Below are 18,123 nucleotides of genomic sequence, written 5' to 3' on the forward strand. Positions count from 1 at the left end.
ACCTGGTAACATATATGAAATGTGCTATTGGTCTTAGTTTTGTTCCCTATGGCCAGGTACAGGGAAAACACTGGCCTCAGTCAATTGCCACCTTTGTGTAAGCAGTTTCAGCAGGTATTCAGTGTCCATGTCCATTCCATAGTTCTGAATTTTTTACTGTATCTTCTTACTAGCAGAGGTAATCCAGCCAGATCAGTGTTAAAGTAGCAGGATGACATGGGGAAATATGTGCTGCCACTGCCCAGGCTGTATCTGTTTTGTTGATAAATATGAGTTCATTTTCCAGTGCTGTGGATCAGGCACATTGCAGAAATGAGCACTAAATTGTACTCTTTTTGGTCTTGACAAATGAACAGATGGAGACAATATTCCCAAGTATCAGGTGAAAGCAAATCTAGCATTGGTATGCAAAGAAAATCAAGAGTAAATGTGAGGCATTAACAGTGAAAATGGTGAAGGTTAGGATTAAGAGAACAACAAATATTTAAGCATTCTTAATAAACACATTAGATTTCAATACAACCTGTGTATATTTTATTCTGAGGCAAATTTATGTAAATAAAGTACAGCAAAAACTGTTCTGAATATATTTAAATAATAAAAGATGCATTCTCTGTATTTTCATGCTGTGGTCAAAAGAAAATTTATTTAAGTTATGAGGTATTATGTATAGTACATTGCCTTCTAGTTGGTTGTATTCATAGAAATTTGATCACATCTCTAGAGAATAGCACAAAAAGTATTAAGCAGATACATTCTCAAATATGTTTGAAATGGAACTTCAGCAGTCAGATGAGCCTTCATATTCTTAAGGTGGGTAGGCTGCAGCACTGGCTTTTTCCTTGTCTCTGGCACGTTTCCTAGGTACAGACTTTCTGTTACTGCTTCACAGAAATGGGACCCCCTGACCCAGCTGCCTTAGGTCCCCAGGACCAGTGTTTACTCCCCCTGATAGCTTGAGCACATCTTATCTTGGAGCTCCAGTCTCATGGGTGCTCTGGGTTTAGAGTTCTTCTCGTCAGGTACATGTGATAGTGAAGTACACATACATCGTAAGGTTTTCCCCAAACCAGTCACTCTTTATTTTAGCTAGCATGAGAAATATACAGATTTAGACAAAAAATTAAAAATACCTATATGCATTTCCCTGCTTCAGTTTCCTCGCTACTCTGGAGCATTCTTTGGGCCTTGGTCAGAGTCCTCCGAGGTATCTGGGATCCCCTTCCTGCACATTGCTTCCTTTCCTAGTCCTGGATTCTGTCTGTCTGTCTATCTCTCTCTGACCCATGCAGTCGGTGCCCACCATTCTCTTTATCTGAAATGGCTGATGAGAGATCTATCTTTTCTAACCTCCAGCGCCCTTTGTCAGGTGACTCCCTGTTTGGCCTCATCAGAGATTTCTCACCAGGTGATCCATTGCCTAGTTATTTCTGCCCTGGAGTTCAGACTTGAAAAACTGGTTTACCCTAGGCAGTAGCTATCTCTTTGTCCAAGAGTGCTGCATTTGAATGGATGATCATTACAGTTTAATGACCATTGCTAGCCCTGTGTCAGGTGGAAGAATTTCTCCTGTGGGTTTTAGCTCAATATCGAGGCAAAAGACAGCGGGGAAGGCAAACAAGCTCCACATTCGAAATGGAGCTGACAGTCTGATACAGATACAGAGAGTCCCTAGTATCAACCAGAAATCAAAATTCATAAACTTTACATAGACACATTCCCCAAGTCGTCACAGCTTCATAACCACATCTAATCTGAATCCTGCAGAGATGTAACACTAGTGTTTTTAGTTTGCTGATATTGCTTGTTTTGTTAGCTGCTTTAGTACTTTATATATTGAGATTTTTCAATACTATATTTGCTGCAAATTAAGCAGATAAGTAAACGTGACTGTTATTGTTGGGCGAAATTGTGTTAGAGCAATAGTAGGAAAGGAGAAAGCAGAAATATAAAGTATTCAGAGATAAATTAATGCATGCCCAAGGATTTTCTTACCATCCAGAAATACATATATTAGAATTTTTAGAAGGCCAATATATATTAACTAGGACATGCAAAAAATATTAAAGGTTAACAAAGAAGCATAGAAGGAAGAAAGCCTCCAGAGTAGAGGAAGGCTGGCAGAATGCCAACTGAGGGCAAGAACATGTAAAAATTATAAAAAGCAAAGATGGAGAATGAAGAAATTGCAGAAGAGGTTAAGAGTAATGAGACATCTTTCAAGTACATGTGAAGCAAGAAATCATTGTTGGAGACAATGCCACCTCTAAGAGCTCGGAAGGGTAATTTATGGTCAGAGAAAGCTGAAAAAAATAGAGAGGTGCTGAAAAAGTAAATGATTTTTTTGCATCAGTGTTCTCAAACCAATGCCCAAAACAGACGTATATTTTCAGGGAGAGGAGACGTGATAAAAAAATTAGAGCATCTGAAGACTGACAAATACAGAACCAAATGGGAAACTGCACGTTTGATTTCAGCAGCAGGAAGTTGTTAGAAATTCTAGTCCAAGTCTTTGCTTTCCTGTATCTAACATCTATGTCATAATGCTTTTAATATCTAATATATGAAGAGTTTCCAGGGATTTTTTACAAGGAGTAGAAAGTGAAATATCTGGATTCTCAGGCTCTGGTTTAATTTCCAATTTTTACACAGAGCTCACAAAAACTGGAAGATAGATGTTACTATATGACAAAAAGGGGAAAAGCTCCAAGGCAATATCTCATTTTAGCAGGGGTGCCAAATTTGGAAAAGAATTACTATCTCCTCTGTATTTCAGTCAAAGAGCAGCACCGCACTGTGAGGCGCTTTTTTATAGTACCTCATCCACTTTCAAATCAAGAAGATTTAAAAGTGTCAAACCAGTGCATGCTGGGGAGAGAGCAAGGGGAGAAGTACTTTCTTCCATAGCTGGAGGGAAGGTCCAAAGGTGATCAAATTTTATACATGTATTCTGGATTTAAATCTTGGAAATCACTGGATGAAGGTTCCCTGGGAATCTTTCATAATTGCTGAAGTTGTTTCAGGATGCTACAATCAGAAATATTCTAGCTATGGACGTGTTTACTTGTACAGTTCTGATCCTGGCATGGACACTTAGTACAATGGTTGTATCACACCATTGTCATACTAGTGCTAAAACGGCTTTGAAAACGATTCTTGTTCATCACATTGTATTTGTTTAAGCAAAAGGTATTAGTCTGAAATAACATGGAACTGTGTTGTTTGAATCTTTGCTAGCTCAGAAACCAATGATGGTTTCAACCTATACCCAGTCTGTAAGATCTTCTTTTCTCTTTTTTATTTTGTCATTCTTTATCTTTAGCACTGTCAGACTTTCAGCTGTAGAAAAGCACTTTCCTGCTGTAGTTGTAATTTCATTCCCTATTAGCCCCAAGGATTTCCAGTAGTAGAGTGGGCTGCAGAAGAAAGGACTTGTTTATTTTATAAATGAAAGATAATTAATCAGAAGCTTATTGACAAAGTGGATGGTCAGTGCAGGGGTGTAATTTCAAACACTATCACAAGGTGTACAGTCTCACTCACATTATAGCCAGTGGGTGCATACATCATGCTCTGCTGTAATCTGTAGTGTATTGCAGCTGGTTTTTAATTTTTTATGCCAGACAACTAAATATTTATGAAATCCTACCTCCAGCAGAGGTCACATGCCTCCTCAACAGACTGGATGCTATCTATTAATAGATACTGGGCCTGGTTCTCCATTGCCTGGCACATGTGTAGTCACAAATGAGCAAAATTGGTGTCAAATACTGCCATTCTGATTTAGTAGCATTTTGCACAGGTTTAAACGACTGTACTATATCAAGACATGTGACACTATTTACACCATGGATGATGGCCGCCCTTTCACAATGAATTACCTGTTGATATGTGAGTTCCTATATTACATTTCTGTACATAAATTTATGTTAATTCTTGCTGCTGCCGATTACAGGTTTAAAGTGACTTGTTTAGAGATGAAGACTTGATGCGCCAGTGTGTTCTGGCTGCATTGTGCCATGCAACAGAGCTTTGCTGATTTGCACTAGCTGAGGATCCAGCCCAAGAGTCATTAAACATATATAGAGAAAATCAGATGAAAGAAACAGAAACTGTTTGCCTAACATCGCTAACCTGATATAATTAAAAATTCATCTAGATAAAGCTTGTTACTGGCAACAATAAGAATAAAATAGCTTATATTTCCAAGGGAGTGATATTTCCTTTCTGACCCTCTTGATCAGCCAGCCTGCCAGAGAAATATCTTTCTGGCATCTTTTTTCTCGAATTTTCCTTCCCAATTCTATTTTCAGGTTTCTTTAATATGCCTGGTTTGTTGTCATATCAAACACCCTCCTCCCTCAGAATGGTATTTCACATGGTCTGTCTCTTAATTCCTGCAGGATTATATTCAGTGCTGTCGCTCAACAGTTTCATATCCTATTTGCCTGTTCCATCTTTGCATCTGATCGCCCCCAATAAACATATCCACCTCCAAGACTGGCTAACTTTTGGCTAGGCCTGAATGACCTTGCCTTAACATGTTGATTGTCTTGGCTGGAGGCATCACCCTGAAATAAGATCAGTTTGTTATTAGAGGTGCAGAGCTTGTAATTCATTGCTGACATTCGTTCCAATCTGCACTAGCTGTGAATCATGGACTGATTAACGGATCTGTCGTTATTTTTTTAAAAAACATATCGCATTTGAAAATAAGTGGGTTGAATTGGCACTGAAACCTCTTCGTAAAGAATTTGGACATTTTTAGGGATATAGAAGGATACAGGGGATTTGCTTTTAAACCCTACAAAAAAGATATACACTAGCTATGCTGGTGCACTGTATATGAGTTTCTGCCTTTAAGCAGATTCCCATTGGTACATTTCTCATTTATTACATTAGATTATACCTCATTTTACACTGACCTGTTTTGGGCATTATTAGAATAAGGGTTAGACATTAGAGATCAGTGAAATCAATTGAAAAGAATTATTACTGTTCATTTTAAACAACAGATATTTAAATTTCCAAATAGAATCTATTCTCAGAATGTGTTCTAGATTGGATACTTCTGCGTGCCTGGACTATTTTTGACCTTACAGCAATCCATCCCATCTATCTCTAAAGCATCAGTTGCTGTAGTAACTAGGCACTCTGAACCTCTTCAGCATTGTTCTTACAAACAACAGGCACTTGACTTCACAGTGTCATTCTCTAGGGAAACCCTGAGAACATTTACTAGACTCCTCTTTTCATTTTTGTCCCCTGGATCCATACATGTAGGTAACCCTCTGTGTATAGATCTACCTCCTGCCTGCAGGGGAGACTCAGCAGCATCCATGGCAGTGTCCCTTACACTTCTAGATCCCATATAATGTGTCCCATGTGAATCCAAGTGCCTTGCAGGGGGGATGCAGCAGGGACTTGGCATGTTTGAGGTGAAGTGGGTGGGTTGGATAGGTCTCAACACAGCTGTGGGCAAGGGAGGCCCTGGTCATCTGGTTTCATTAGAGCCATACTGCCAGGTCTGCAGCCATAGCGTAATGAGCTTCATGCAGCTGGTAAAAATAGTCCTGGACTCCTCTTCCCTGAAATATACCCAGATCCTGAGGGAGTTTCAGGCTTTACGGTTTGATCCTGCAGACTGTTTTTGAGCAGGTACTCTGTAAGGAGATCCATGTGGACTCTTCCTGCTCCTTAAGCCCCTGTTAGTGGTTTTGCCACAGAAGGGGGCAAGCTGGCCCAGAGAATTTAGAAACAATTGCAAAAATGTGAACTGCAATACTAGACTTATACTAAAAGTCTGTGGATTTGAAAAGCAAAATAAAATCAGCATACAGCTCTATGAAGTGCTTTCGGCATAGGTTAGGAAGATTGTCTAATTCATGTGGACATGTTTTACTGGTTTGTATTGATTTTCCTCTTGTACAAACTGATTTTTTTTTAAATTTCTAAATAAATTTTGTTTTCTTTGATACAAGTTCTTATTTTTGTGATGGTTTTAGGAAATAGGTAAAGTAAAAGGAAAGTTATAACTCTTATGTAAATGTGGTTATAACCAAGCTTGCTGATCAGCTCTTTTTAAGGTAGCAGCAGAGGTGCGCGCAGGAATAAATATTTGTCGACTTTTGGAGGAGCCCGTTTTGTGCCCCCACAGCCCCAGGGACCAGAGAACCTCACTCTCCCCACCGCAGCCCCAGGGCCAAAGGAGTTCAGTGCTCCTGCTGATTCTTGGGGTAATCCATGTCCTGGCTTTCCCTGCCCAGAGAGTAGTTTGACTAACACCAGGATTCCTTCAAAAAATACTGCAAACCACACCAATGCCAAAGCATTGATCCTCCAGATCTTTACTCTAGATGTGTTGTTCTTTATGCAGGTTACGGCAGGAGAATGACATGGTGGATTCAGCTCCTCAGTGGGAAGCAGTACTGAGACAACAAAAAGAGAAAAACCAGGCTGATCCCAACTACAGGCGATCCAGGCACAGATCTCGATCGTACGTGAGCATTTCCACACTTTGACATGAAATCAAAGACCACTGTAATGTATTTTGCACCAGGACAAATAATTCTGACCTAATTATTATTACTTCTTTGTAAGCTGTTCAGGAATGGCAACTTTATTGAAGTTTACTTGGTTTAATCTCACATTAGATGACTTCTAGGAATAGTCCACTTTGTAATCCCCCTCCAGTGGTGCAGTGGTTTGAGCATGAGGCTGGAAGTAAGAAGATGTGAGTTCTAGTAGAAACTCTGCCACTGACTCAATACGTGAGCTTGAGCAAGTCACCAGACCTTTATGTGGCCCTAATTCTATAATGGGCATAATAACATTCCCCACCTTTGTACAGTGAGTGAAGATCTACAAGTGACATTTTATTTTACTATAGTATGTGAGGGTTGCTCTTTGTGAAATTTCCACACAATTTAATTTAGCCAAAAAAAAAATCTATGAAATACTGTTCCAGATTAGACCGGTCACTAACAACTTCACTTCAAATTACCATTTGTAAGCAGCAGTCAGGGATTTATTATAACCTGCTGTCAAGATTTCCGTGATAAGAGTGGTGTTGCTAGGCAATGCCGTGCATATCTTCAGCCATCCACTGAACAGTGAAATTGCCAGTTCCTAAAATTAATTTTCTTGTGAACTAATGAAAACATTGTATTGATTATTTTTTACTCTGTGGATAGTCAGGGTTTAGAGAGATTCCAAGAATATTATTCTTGGTAGTGTTAATGTCTAGCATAACTTGTGACTAGAGAAAGTCAAAAGTAGGGTGGGGCTCCCAGGTATCTAAAGGAGAGTGCCAGAGGATCCATGGCAGAGCAGAAGTGTTGGAAAGCATGTTAAAGAGTGCCAGGAGACCAGCTGGGAGACCCGGGATAGTACTCCAGAGAGTAGCTTGACTGCTACCATAGGCTAGTTCCTGTCTAAAATGGATGAATTGTCCATCCCAGGATGCATGTGGCTTAGTATGGTAGCAAGGTAATGCGCTCGAACACTTACACAGCTACAGTTTCATAAAACAAGTTTTAGTTACCTTCCATATTAAGCCAGAACTATTGGATCTGTGTGAAGCATCAAATTGCTGAATTTATTTCCCCTCATAACAATTTATAGATGTATGTCATAAAAATAACAAAATATTCCTAATACAGAATTGGGGTACAGATCCAGGCCTTCGCTGGGATATTGCACCTCCATGTCACCAGTAGATGCAGTCCAAGCTCTGGCATGCAAGAGGCTAGGAGTTAACACAAAATTAACTATTGATTTCAAAATGTAAACTAATAAAAATGGCAGAGTCAGACTTTTCTACCAAGAGCTCCAATACTTTAAAAACTTGGTGGGGGGAATAAATACAGTTGAACACACATATAGCGTGCAACAAATCCAGATGTAGAGGATCTGCTTACGCCTGGTAGTGAGGTTGCATTCTTGTATACCAGTGTGGTTTTAGGTTGGTTTAAAATATGCTGGTACAGCAGGACCAAGAAATAATACTTACCCACATCCAGTGGTACCAGACCCCTGGGCATGGACTGCAAGGGGACAGTAACATCTACTTTGCCTGCAGAATGGAACAGCTGCTTCTTGTCTCTGTTTAACTCCCCACAAAAAGAGCATTACTCATGCTTTGTGTAAGGAGCGGTGATCTTGATCCCCCGTTATGGTGACTAGACAGCAAGTGTGAAAAATCGGGTTGGGGGTGGGGGGTAATAGAGCCTATGTAAGAAAAAGACCCAAAAATCAGGACTGTCCCTATAAAATTGGAACATCTGGTCACCCTACGCCCCAGTGAAAAGATATAGGTAAGTTGAGGGTAAGTCCTGAATTCTTTCAGTGCATTGCCTTGAGTAGATTGCAGTTCTAATTCTAGAGAGCTTCTCCTTAAAGTGAAGCTCCATGGAGAAAAAAATACTTTCCTTTAAGAGGGTTGCACCACACTTTAAAATTTTTTTTTTAAATCTGCAAAATTACTTCAATAACTTGTGACTGGAAGGATTTATTCATTGGGGTGCAGAGGAAATAAATTGAAATTTGATGAATATATACAACATACAAATGTGCAACTATTTTACTGTTATCTATTGAATATAAAAAACAAAACAAAACTATGATATAAAGCTGTATATCTGTGTTGACATTTCACAGTTCTGATATTACAAGCCACCGGAGTTCCGTTCTCATGGTTACCAATATCATCAGAACTCATTTTTATCTCTAACGCCATATGTTACAGTTTTGATTCCTTTATGAGAAATGCGTAGTGCCATTAAAATTCCAAATGTTAAGAGTTTTACAGGCTTTGTACAGATCTGTTTTCTTTCACCATCACTTAAAAATCAAATGTTAATAGGTAGACTTATTACTACATAGGTAAAAAGTGTCACTCTAATAACTCATTTGTGTTGAAGCTGTGAAACATAAAGTAAATGTGATTTCCATTACTTTTTGTTACCTCCTATATAGAGAGCATGTTTTAAACCAGGAAGTGCACTCTAAACTTCTAGCCCTTATATAAAATTTGTAACTAACTTTTTCTTTGCCAGATAAGTTTCTATTACATTAATGAGACACAAGAGGCTCCCTCTTGTGGCTAGTTTAACTCATGCAATGATGAAACTGAATTAGATCAGTGGTGTAAAAAGGTTATATTTTCATTACATATTATTGATATAGCAATATAAATGTACACAGTGCTTTACAGAACAAGACAAGATCCTAGATGGTGAGGAGACAAATCTTAGGGTATTATGTGTTTTTTTTTCCTCTTCATTGTGATAGGGATGAATATATCTGCATCATCTGTTTATCTTTCTAAGCAAAACAGAACAAAACAAATTGACAATAAAAACATTTGACATGGACAAAAATAGTCTTGAAAAAGAAAACATTGGCTCTTTAAAGATGTTTCTTACAAAAATGATCACATAAAAGCTTTTTAACCATTTGAATGGCAAAATTAAGCATGAGAGACAAGGTAGTTGAGATAATACCTTTTACTGGACCAGCTTCTGTTGGTGAGAGACACAGCTTGTCTCTCTCACCAACAGAAGTTGGTCCAGTAAAAGATATTACCAATCTCACCCACCTTGTTTCTTTATTATCCTGGAACGTGTATCTACGCTACATACAAAATTAAACAAGACAGATAGACTCAAGGTATGGTAGGGTGTAAAAGCACTTATTAAACTTGGTTGTGGCTCAGCTGTGTGATAACATGGCGTGACCTATGTAAAACAGAGAAAAATCAGATCCCTAGTGCAGGGTATGAGGTTGTTTGTTTGTTTGTTTGTTTGTTTTAGTCTAGTCATAACAGATTCATACCAGTTCCACACATTTAACAATGCTTTGAACTCTGTCATTTTAATAGTATAGACATGGCCTTCGTGTTAACTACTATCTGTGCTGCATTCAATTTAACTGCAAATTGGGTTCACTTTAGTAGCTTGAGGTAGAGGGACAAATCAGCTTTAATTGTGTCTGGTTTAACTTGGGCTCATCACCTTTAATTTCTTTGATAAACAATAACATTCAGTGTTAGTTTTTTGCTACATTTTTTTTCTTGGAAAAATATTTGACAAGTATTTGACCCTTGTTTCTTTTTATGGCAACAGCAGATGTAAAAAGCTCCAAATTCTAGTTCTGCCAGGCTTATTTTCAAGAGTTCAAGTAAAACATCTGTGTAGCCAAAGGGGATTTTTTAAGTGAGAATGGCCATTTAAATTCCTTGGCTATTTAAATCCACTAAATGCTGCCTATTTGCAAATCATGAATTCAAAATGAATTGTTAATAAGAGTACAGATGTGGGCATAAAATTAATGTAGACCTTATTAGCATCTAGGGCTGTTTGAACTTGTAAAAAACAAAAAATAAAATTAAAATAAAATTTTTAAAAGAAGTGGAGACATATTTAATGGAAATTCCCATTAGATTCCTTGAGCACTAGAGAATCTGATTATCTTAGGAATGGTCCAGAAGGTACTGTCTGTTCAGAACTCAGTTCAGATTTATAACAGGACAGTCTGAATACACATTATGCATAACACAGTAGCTGAACTCTTCTCTGAACTGTGGATTATAAAATGAGGGGCGTGGGGTGGGGGGAGAGAGAGACTGCTGTTTGGTATTAATGATCAAGGATGCCTTTGATTTAATGGGAAAGCCTGTTGTCCCTTGATGTTGAGTGATGATATGCATTAAGGATGAAAGCTCAGAACTATGCAGTGGGATTGTTTACAGGTTCAGGATGTGTGGCTTTTAGAGAATGATGAAGTCAAAGTAGCTTCTTATCTTGCCTGGTCTTAAGACTTTACACCAGAAGTCAGGATTTCCCAGTGCAAATCAGGTTGCTGGCAATGATGGGTGATAGTAGGACATCCAGGGCCAAGTAGTGAATAAAAAAGTAAAAATATGGTCTAGTTCAGTGGTTTGGTGGATTGCACGATACATTGTCTTGTGGGAGCACTGGGTTCAGGAGGGATTTGGGTGCTCTCCTACCTCAGGCTAGCTAGGATTTATGAGCATTATAAAAGCAATGTATTGGCCTCCCTTGAGGAGCTGGGGTGCATCTTGCTTTGAGCTTTCACATTCCCTAGTGGCTGATTATTCAGACTGAGAAGGCCCCAGGGTGAGTATAGAGTTCACAGCTGCTGCTTTGTGAGTCTGGGATTGAATGAAAGGAGAAAATCAGTTCAGAATTAAGGAGTGAAATATGCCATTAAAATCCCCACTCCTATACCTAGCTGCTACCTCAGGGAGGTGAAAGCACCATGGCATGAAAGGAAGAAGAGGAGGAAAAAGAGGTGAGGGCAGATGAGAGAGAGGAGGAGAAGTGAAATAGAAAGAAGAAGAAATAGATTGACATACACAGAAAAACCCACCGTCAGGTTTCCTGACAAAACCTAAAAATATTGTAAAAAGATTTACTTTGAATGCCATTAGAAAACCATAAATGCAAAGGGTAATTTCCACCTTTCTGATCTCTCTGGTATTTGTCGTGCCAGTCACTATAGTATCTTTCAACACCTGTAAAATCTCAAAAGTTAACAGTTCTTATCTCTAGATCATCTATAAAACATTTAATATTAAGTCAAAACAAATGTTACTAAATGTTATTCCCCTAGGCTGAGACCTAGAAATAACTCAAAAATGTGAAAGGTGAAACAAAAACATCTTTAATTTTTCCATGAAAGAAAAGGTAATCTGCACTGCAGGGGAGCTTTAAACTATCTTGATTAGGCTTTGCCACTAATAAGGCATCTAATACCAATTCAGCAGAGGCTTCTTTACATTTAACACAAATGCAAAACTCTGCCATATCCACCTCTCCCTATTCTTCTTTGTATCCTTTCATTTCAGAACATTTCTGGCCATCCGCTAGTATACAGTGAGAGAGTTTCAAAAAAACCTAATTGTGCTCCTACTGAAGTCAATGAAACCCAATGATTTCTGAGAGAGCAGAGTTAGGCCAGGGCTGAGTGCTTTTAAAAATTGAACCATTAATGTTTAGAAATGTGAGAAAACAGGTTGTATAAAAACGGGACCTTTGGGAAAGAAAAGCACTATGTAAATGTAACATAATTAATTATTCTTACCATTATTCAGAGAGATTTAAGGCCAAAAGGGATCCCCTGCATAGTACAGGACATATCAATTCACTCAGTAATTCCAGCATCCAGCTTATAACTTGTGGTTCAACTACAGTAATAGTTATTACTTATTTATTTACTATTATACGCATTCAAAAAGACATATCCAGTTAATGGTCGAGATAAACAAAGTACAACTGGAGTTAATGCTGGCTCTTCCTTCCTGATTAAACATCACCCAAAAGTGGGGTCCACTTTCATCTTCATTGTTCTTTTTTCCTCTAATGAGGTTAAAGTTTATGAAAGGTGCCAACCTATTTCAATTGCGAGAAGAGGTGGACCAAAGTCCAGTAGGAACTAAAGACTTGGCCTTCAAATGAGGGTAAGGCCACAGAGCCCAGAAGCCAAGTAAATGCATGGGACAAAAAATGAAAAAAACAGGAACATGAGTGAGGATCAGGTGTTTAAAACAAAGGAACCGGATGTGGATGCTGAGCAGACAGCACACCCAGACAGTCCTCACCACTCCACAAAGAAGTCCAGGGAGTTGGTGGATGCTGCACACAAGAACTCTGCCCAGCTGCGTGAGACAATTAGGTAATGGAAGTAGGCGTCACAGTTGCTGGTCACCCCCTGGTCCAGCTTCCTCCTCCTTGCCTGATGGATAGCCATTTTGGCCAGTGTCAGTAGGATGTTGACAAAGAATGGTGCCAGAATGTCAGCCCTAGAGATGAAGTCCTCTGTCTATAGAGCAGGTACAACACAAGGAGGAGTAATGGAAGCTCCTGTACACTAACCTGTCGGGATGCCTGGTCCCTGATGTGGAGAGGGTACACCCCAAGAGGTGAGATGGTGGTTCATTCTCCATGCCCATTCAGTCCTAGGCTCCTCACTTAGACCTGCTCCGGCTCCCACTGAAGTCAGCTATTGATCTGAGATTGCCTGTAAGGGTGCCAGTTGTGATGGTGGTTTATTGTTCGCTCTTATTAGATTGAAACTACCAATTCATTTTAACAAGGGTAATTGTTCACTTCTACCTTGAAGTATCAGAGGTGTAGCCTTGTTAGTCTGGATCTGTAAAAAGCAACAAAGAGTCGTGTGGCACCTTATAGACTAACAGATGTATTGGAGCATAAGATTGACATCTGACGAAGTGGGTATTCACCCACAAAAGCTCATGCTCCAATACATCTGTTAGTCTATAAGGTGCCATAAGACTCTTTGTTGCTTCTACCTTGAAGGCACTGCCCCATGTAGGAGTACCTCCCCACAGGGTGCTCCGAGAGGCATTGTGCCTTCCAGAGCTGTGCTGAGTGTAGGAACTGTAATACCTTTTAAGGATGCAATATATGATTGGCCAGTGCAGGGGAGTGGGGCCAGGTCATAGCCTCTTACCCTTTGGAGAGGCTAGTGCCACTGTGCACACTAGCACTGTGCAATCTTTGTGCTCAGGGAGAGCAAAATCAACAATTGTGACAGGCTCTCTTCTCCATTGCAGGGCTGAGCACACTTTGGTCCTTTGAATGGATTTGAACTGACATCATAGTAAAAATGCTTTGTTGCTTATTTACCAAGTCTCTTGAGCTATTCTGTATCCCAGGTCCTTCTTACTTAACTTGACCATTCAAATAGATGAGCCTTTGCCAATATGACTTTTTCAATATTATATTTATATCATCCCATTTTTCTATGGCTGAATTCAGAGGCATAGATTTTAAAGCTTTAATTTTTACCAATGTTAGCTACAATCACAATGAAAAGAGTTATGTGAAATGTTACTAAAACTACAACCTTCGTCCACGCCCTCTGCTGTGTAAAGCACATGTTTTATCCACTAGGCTGCAAAGTCCTTGGTGACTATGAATGGGAATTTTCAAATGTTACATTAGCTATAAGAGTCCTTCCCTACTATCCCTTGATCCCTTGAATGAAATACAAACTTAGTGGACATTATAAGGGAAAAAAATAGAAAAATGTAGTGCCAGGGCTACAGAGTAACCAGGCAATGTTTTCTGTAATTGACAGAAAGATGTCAGACGTACTTTACTATGTGCTTCACTTCAGTTGAAAAGTAAGGACATTTCCCTACCTTTTGGCTATATATTTTGCCATGAGCAGTGCACTGACTAAAATCTTTTCATTGTATGTGACATTAGTGATTAATCATGTACAAAATCACACTGGGTTAAATTCATCGTGCAGCACATAAAGCAGAGGAAACAATCTTTGTGCAGTGAACTCAGTAGTAATTCTGCTCCCAAACTGCAGAGAGGGCCTGGGGCTCTAGTGCATCTCCTCCCTGGCTGTTTGTTCCAGTTTATAGGATGATTTAGTGACCAGAACTGCACAAGGGGTCTCATCGTTGGATCCACATAAACTACTAGGACTGGATACGTTATATCCCCCTGCATGATCATGTTATCTTCTCCTTCCTGCCTCTACACTGTCCTTAAGTGGCAAGAGGGCTTGTGTAGACCCTCTGCAAATGGGTGAATTTAACTCCAAAATATAAGATATGTCTGCTCTGCATCTTCCAGCCCATGTAGACAGACTCATGCTAACAGGGCTCATGCTGACTGTCTAACCATAACTGTGTGGACATTGTGGCACTGGTGTAGGCTCAGGCTAGCCACTCAAGCTCCAGCCCAGCCCTGCCCCTTCAGTCCAAGTTGAAGTGGCTAGCCTGAGTCGCTGTCGATGGTGGCGCAACATCCATATGGGCGGTCCTGTAACGCATTATTTGTTGATTTTCAAGACCCACCTACTCCCTTGTAATACTCTGTTACACGGAATCAAACATGCAAAATTTAGAACCCACCCACCACCTAATGCGTTGTGTAATTTATGGACAGCCCTTTACAGCGTAGAGCACTCGTGTGAGCCTTACTTGCATGTCTGACTACTAAGACTGGGAGGCTTGTTCCCAGCTGCAGTGTAGACACCCTGAGAGGCCTCAGTCCTCAGCTGTACCAAGTTCATGTGGGATAGGGTGAGGCAGAGGTGGCTCTAGTTTGCTTCACCTTGTAATGAAGAACTCTTTTGCTTGGAACGGTTTATACATACTTTTGCTGAAGGCAAGAGGAAAAGAAATTGTGATTCAGCTCAGAGCCTTTCATTCAAGAAATGACTTTTCAGTTTCAGTGAATTTTAATTCTTTCCTGGAGATAACAAACTTTAACATTCAAGTCAGTGTCAGATTACACTTGGCATGATTTCTGTCCTTGATGTGTGCCATTAAATGTCATCACTGTGCTGCAACACATCAGGTAATATGACATTTTCATAGATCTGACTCTCTTTTGTGTGTGTTTTGGTGTTTATAGGAGAAGCCCAGATGTACAAGCAAAGGAAGAGTTATGGAAACATATTCAGTAAGTATTGTTACTTGGAAATTTTTTGTTCCTTTATATAAATTATAAAACCAATGTGTGGGTAAAACATTTTGCTAAATGAAATTAGCCTTTAGGAATGTTCAGCATTTGGATGTAATACACAGTAAGACAGGACATGGCTGGAACTAGTGACACTTGGAGGTACAGTATAGGGTGCCTCTATTTAGGAAGGACAGCCACAGGGCCAGATGCACTACTGCTCTGCACCTTATTTAGTCAGTTATGTCATGCAGTGTGGATGTAAAACACTACCATTCTGATTTGGTAATGGCTATATCCACTCTGCTCAGGGCAGAGAAGAATCAAGCCCACTGCCTTTTAGAAAACTTTATAATTTTTTTCTTTCTGTCCATCTGTGATGTCTGTCTATTATCTAGTACATTTAAGGTGTGTTCCTATCTAGACTCCAAAACGTTCTTATTTTTACTATTTATTTTTCAGTACAGCACCAGTTAGGATCAGGGCCCCTTTTCTACTCGTTGTGGGCATATATGAAGATACAGTGCCTGTGCCACAGATCATAGAGTCTGAAAAGACTAGAACAGATAGAGGGTGGGGAAATAGGGTACAACACACAGGGGAAGTGATCAAGATTTTAGGCACACTTCTAAATAGCCTTCCTATGTTGACATCTAGATAGCTTTAATGCTGAACATAGCTGGTTCCAGAAAATCTTTGTGATCTAATAAAATAAAGGAATAAATTGTTATGGATTTGGTAGTTTCTGGAATTTCAACTTCCTTGTATAATCTTTTCCAGGAAGGAACTTGTGGATCCATCTGGGCTGTCGGAGGAGCAGCTGAAAGAGATTCCATACACCAAAATAGAGTGAGTTTATTCATTATGAAATATGGATTTTTTTCTTGTATGTGTGCTTAATAGCCTAATATCCCTTTCAGCGAAGGCTGTCACTGTGGAATAGCTTCAGTGAGACTAGAATGGCCTCCCAATAACCTCTGATCTTTTGAACTCCTTAGAAAATGTTGATCCAGAATGGAGTAGGTCAGATAGGGAAGGTAGAGACACTTGAATCATTTTTAAACCAGGTACTTTCCCTTTACCTAAATGCTAACAAATTCAACGTCCTCTCTTACTCTGCCATCTGTCAGCATTTGTTCTTCACATTACACTCACAAAGACCTTGGGAAAATTTATTTTCAAAACTTTTCATTTTTTTTAAATTTACCTTTCTATTCAGGTTCTTTAAAGTCACTGCTTGACCTATGTGACCCCTCTTCCCCTGCTTATCGTGGGCAGCTGCCAGTGCATAGCAGGTCCCTTTAGAGCAGACATCCATTTCACTCTGACAACTGGCCATCTGGGAGGCTGTGTAGTGGTGTGGGCAACTGCTTCTGACAGGAGTGAAATCCCAGTTTGTTTTACAGTGTGCTTCTGCTGCAAAAAGCATGGTGATGGTAAAATTCCACAGAATGTATTTTTTTTTGTTTCCATTTTTTTATTCAACGTCATTCTCCAACATACACACATGACAGTATCATTTAGAATGAACTGTAGAACTTTAAATGTAAAGTTTGAAGTACAAACACATAATGGAAGGGCCAGTCCAGAGGGCCCCCTCATGCTGTGGCTAGGATCTCAAGAACAGGAAGATTCAGGGAAATAAAATAGCATTGTCTGAAACTGGTAAACATCACCTATAAAGGGCTCCTATATCATACTTCAGTGCTAGGTTACCCGAATAGACTGTGTTTTATGTCACCTAGAAATTAAATAAAAGAGAGGGTGGGCATGGAGAAATGCCTCAGCACTTAGAGCAGAAAGGTTAATAATTTAGGATGACCACCTGGTCTGTGTTAAGGGCTGTTTCCTAGTTTGCAGCTCAATTGTGCCTTGTTGGCACATGCCAATACTAGGAAGTGATGCAGAGCTTCCCTGATCACTCGCACCCACACCTGCTGGGAACGATTCTGCCTGTAAGAGGACCGTTCTGCAATTCCCTCCCTCTTCTTCTCCTGCCCCCCCACCTCCCCAAAACATTTTCAAGATACACTTGGAGACTTAAAAAGCAATATTTTCCCAATTGCATTTTAAGGGAATGCAATCTAGTTAGACAGGCTGGGTGAAGTAATACCTTTTATTGGACCAACTGTTGGTGGAAGAGACGAGCTTTTGAGAGACACAGAGCTCTTCTTCAGGTCAGCTCTATGTGGCTCAAAAGCTTGTTTTTTCCACCAGCAGGAATTGGTCCAATAAAGATATTACCTCACCTACCTGGTCTCTCTTCTATCCTGGGATCAAGAACATGGCAAACAACAATTTGGTTTGTTATACTTGTTCCTTTGTGTTACTCCAGTACACAGATTCTTACCTATTTTATAGTAGTGACTTTATTAACTAAGCTCCATCATACTCCAGTCCCAGGCTGAAGTTTTGTGGCCACCTAAATGGACTTTGTTTCTGTCTTTATGTCCTTTTCCGGCGCAAAGTCTCAGATGTATTAATTTGCTGCTATGAATTTTGTTTCTCATTTAGGACTCAAGGTGACCCAATCCGCATTAGACATTCACATTCCCCCCGAAGCTACCGGCAGTACCGGCGGTCCCAGTGTTCTGATGGCGAGAGATCTGTTCTGTCTGAAGTGAAGTATGTGGAATGTGATGGTTTTAATATG

At 39.7% G+C, this 18,123-nt stretch overlaps 1 protein-coding gene across 4 annotated transcripts in view; it reads left to right on the forward strand.

The window, feature by feature from the left end:
• Positions 1–18,123, forward strand: part of EPB41L4A (erythrocyte membrane protein band 4.1 like 4A) — a 215,149-nt gene that overhangs the window by 187,391 nt on the left and 9,635 nt on the right. For all 4 annotated transcript variants that reach the window (XM_030566656.1, XM_030566658.1, XM_030566657.1 and 1 more), the window contains 4 exons: positions 6,377–6,496; positions 15,423–15,470; positions 16,251–16,319; positions 17,985–18,095. In XM_030566656.1, the coding sequence (XP_030422516.1) occupies positions 6,377–6,496; positions 15,423–15,470; positions 16,251–16,319; positions 17,985–18,095 (348 nt within the window). The remainder of the gene's footprint in view (positions 1–6,376; positions 6,497–15,422; positions 15,471–16,250; positions 16,320–17,984; positions 18,096–18,123) is intronic.

Source organism: Gopherus evgoodei, chromosome 6 (genome assembly GCF_007399415.2).
Source record: "Gopherus evgoodei ecotype Sinaloan lineage chromosome 6, rGopEvg1_v1.p, whole genome shotgun sequence".
NCBI lineage: Eukaryota > Metazoa > Chordata > Testudines > Testudinidae > Gopherus > Gopherus evgoodei.